The sequence below is a fragment of the Cynocephalus volans genome, chromosome 4 (genome assembly GCF_027409185.1).
Source record: "Cynocephalus volans isolate mCynVol1 chromosome 4, mCynVol1.pri, whole genome shotgun sequence".
NCBI lineage: Eukaryota > Metazoa > Chordata > Mammalia > Dermoptera > Cynocephalidae > Cynocephalus > Cynocephalus volans.
Window position 1 is genome coordinate 37,994,994 of NC_084463.1, and position 3,091 is coordinate 37,998,084.

The following is a 3,091-nucleotide window of genomic DNA, read 5'->3' on the forward strand; positions in this document are numbered from 1 at the left end:
GTTGTCAGCACCACGCTCAGCCAGTGAGCGCACTGGCCATCCCTATCTAGGATCTGTACCTGCGGCCTCGGCACTACCAGCACCGCACTCACCAGAGTGAGCCACAGAGCTGGCCCTGTACAGACGTTTTTAAATGATTCATTTTTCTCTTTCATGGTTTCATTAACCCCGTACTTCTCGTCTTATGCCTCCAGGTAAAACTCAACACCATGGATGGAAACAACAGGACGTTCTCCAGTGATTTTACTCTCATGGGGCTCTTCGCTCACAATAAAGCCTCAGGATTGCTTTTCAGTGTCATTTGTGCCATCTTCTTCCTGGCTATGACAGCTAATGGGATCCTGATCTTCCTCGTCCACACAGACCCTCACCTCCACACCCCCATGTACTTCCTCCTCAGCCATCTCTCCTTCATTGACATGATGTACATGTCCACCATCATGCCTAAGATGCTGGCTGATTATCTTGTGGGCAAGAGGACCATCTCCTTCATTGCATGTACAGCCCAGTACTTTCTCTACATGGGCTTTGTCGGGGCTGAATTCTTCCTGCTGGGGCTCATGGCTTATGACCGCTATGTGGCCATCTGCCACCCTCTCCACTACACTGTCCTCATGAACCAGCGGGTCTGCTGGGTGATCTTGGCCGGCTCTTGGTTCGGTGGTGCTTTGGACAGTTTCCTCCTCACCCCCCTCACCATGAGTCTCCCGTTCTGTGCCTCCCACAAGATCAATCACTTTTTCTGTGAGGCGCCCACCATGCTGAGGCTGGCCTGTGGTGACAAAGCCGTCTACGAAATGGTGATGTACCTTTGTTGTGTCTTAATGCTGCTCATCCCTTTCTCTGTGGTGATTGCGTCCTACGCCCGGATTCTTATCACAGTGAGTCAGATGAAGTCGGTGGAAGGGAAGAAGAAGACCTTTGCCACCTGCTCCTCACACATGATGGTGGTGACATTGTTCTATGGGGCCGCTTTATACACGTATATGCTTCCCCAGTCCTACCACACTCCAATCAAAGATAAGGTCTTCTCTGCCTTTTACACCATCCTCACGCCCTTGTTAAACCCTCTCATCTACAGTCTGAGGAACAGGGATGTGATGGGAGCCTTGAGGAGGGTTATGGCAAGATGTGGAGGGGCCTGTGGTGTGAAAAGAAAAAGAGTTCTGACGGTCTAAAGCCTCCATTTCTATCTACGGGTATATGGGGTTATTCTATGAATAATATGGATAATGCTGGCAACAGCTGCTGATGCCAGTGTTGTCAAATGATGATCAGCAGTACTTCTATCAAAAATGTAAAGCCATTGTAATATTCACACATGATTAATGCTAGGATTCCATAAGTACCACTTGTGTTTATTTCTTCTTTGATCCCACCAACTTCAATTCTTCTCTCATATCACTTCTCTGATTGCAATTCATGAATGTGAATGCCCCAAAATGTCTGGTTAATATTACATACTCTTCCCATCTTCAGTGGCCTCATAATAACTGATAATTTTGACTGCATTGTTTAAATTATCCATCAATAGAGTTCATGGAAATTTTATGGACCCTGACACTTGAAAAACATTTGTAAAAATACTAAATTGTCATGCAATCTTAAAGAAAATACCTACATAAACTCACACAGGTTTAAAACATCCAAATAGCCCTCTGAGTAGCAACTGAAAACATTTATGCTTATCTAAGTTTGGAGCTGGAAAAAAGGAATCATGAGATTTTTCAGAAATGCAAAATTGAAACCTCTATGGAGCAAAGATGCTCTGATATTATATTTGTTATGTAGCAAATAATCATTACATTGGTAGACACAGTGAGAGGTAGTTGAGAAAGTAGTGCCCCATTAACTAGTAATTTTAGTAATCACTTTTCAATGTCTTTTCCAATCCATCAGGATTATTAGACTTCTAGAATTCCTCTGCAGATGTTAGTGCTGGCAAGGATTTTCTTTCAACCTTTTTCTTCCAAAAGAATAGTGAACAGCACATTTTTCCTTCTCTACAGGGCTAGGTTTTGAATTAGGTGATATCATATAAATTAAGAAGAAAAAAACAGCTTTTCATTTGAAAGTCAGAGTTGGAAAAACCTTTGTAAATGACTTAGTATCATTTCTCTTGAGGAAGCTGAGACCTGCAGAAAAGTTTTTGGCCTAAATCATAGACCCAGTACTAAAAACTGGAACCATATGCCAGGCCCGTTGGCCCACCTCTGTCTGCATGGTGCTATGCCAGGCTTTGTGCTGTCACCAGTTTGACAAAATCCAGGCTGGATTCAGTGGTGTTCTGCTCACAGACACTGGTGAAGGTAGGTGAATTAAACACAGCCACTCCTCCTGTTTTAGGAAAAAAAGCCGCTGTGTGTGTTAGACAAAATCATTAGCCAAATGGAGCATTTCACCTTGGAACACTGTAGTTAAATGCTCCTATCTATTTGGGCAGGGTTATCAGTTGCAAACCAGGGTCAGTCCGGAGGATCTCTTCTCCTTCAGTCTTGTCAGACTGGCTTGGAGAACACCAAATGCCAGATTATAACAAGGAGATTTTCAACCCTGAAGATGTTGAGATACAAGAAACACAATACATCAAAAGAGAGGGAAGAGACTGATTCATGAGAACTGGGCATCACTTTCAGCTCTACATAAAGACCATGTGAAATTCTGTCAATCGTGGGATATTTCTGATGCACAGTTACCTCTTCTACACAATTTGAGTTAATATGTTTTTCTTGTAAGATTTTACAGATAAACTAACATGATAAATGCAATAAAACTTTGTAAGTACTACTTGTTATTTTAGCCATTCTTAAAAGTGATTTCCTTTCTTGTTCATAATATTCTTTTTTAAAAAAAAATTCTCCCATTTCTCTTTTCCTACTTTCTCCTCGCACACGTAAGCATACTCTGTTATTAATTATACTAACATATAAATGACTGATATGGGTAAAAACAATATCCAACTATAGGGATTAAAACTTCATTTAATAGAAAATTATAAAAAATAGGTAATGCTTTCTTTAAAAATTTAGTAATTAAGATAATAATGAGATTATGTACATGCCTATTAAAATGGCTACAATTAAAAATACTG

The 3,091-nt window shown here is 41.1% G+C and overlaps 1 protein-coding gene across 1 annotated transcript; it reads left to right on the top strand.

Moving 5' to 3' along the window:
* The first annotated feature begins 209 nt into the window (after positions 1-209).
* LOC134376020 (olfactory receptor 2T6-like) lies at positions 210-1,178 on the top strand. Its single transcript, XM_063094717.1, has one exon. The coding sequence runs from the start codon at positions 210-212 to the stop codon at positions 1,176-1,178; it is 969 nt and encodes a 322-aa protein (XP_062950787.1).
* The last annotated feature ends 1,913 nt before the right edge of the window (positions 1,179-3,091 follow it).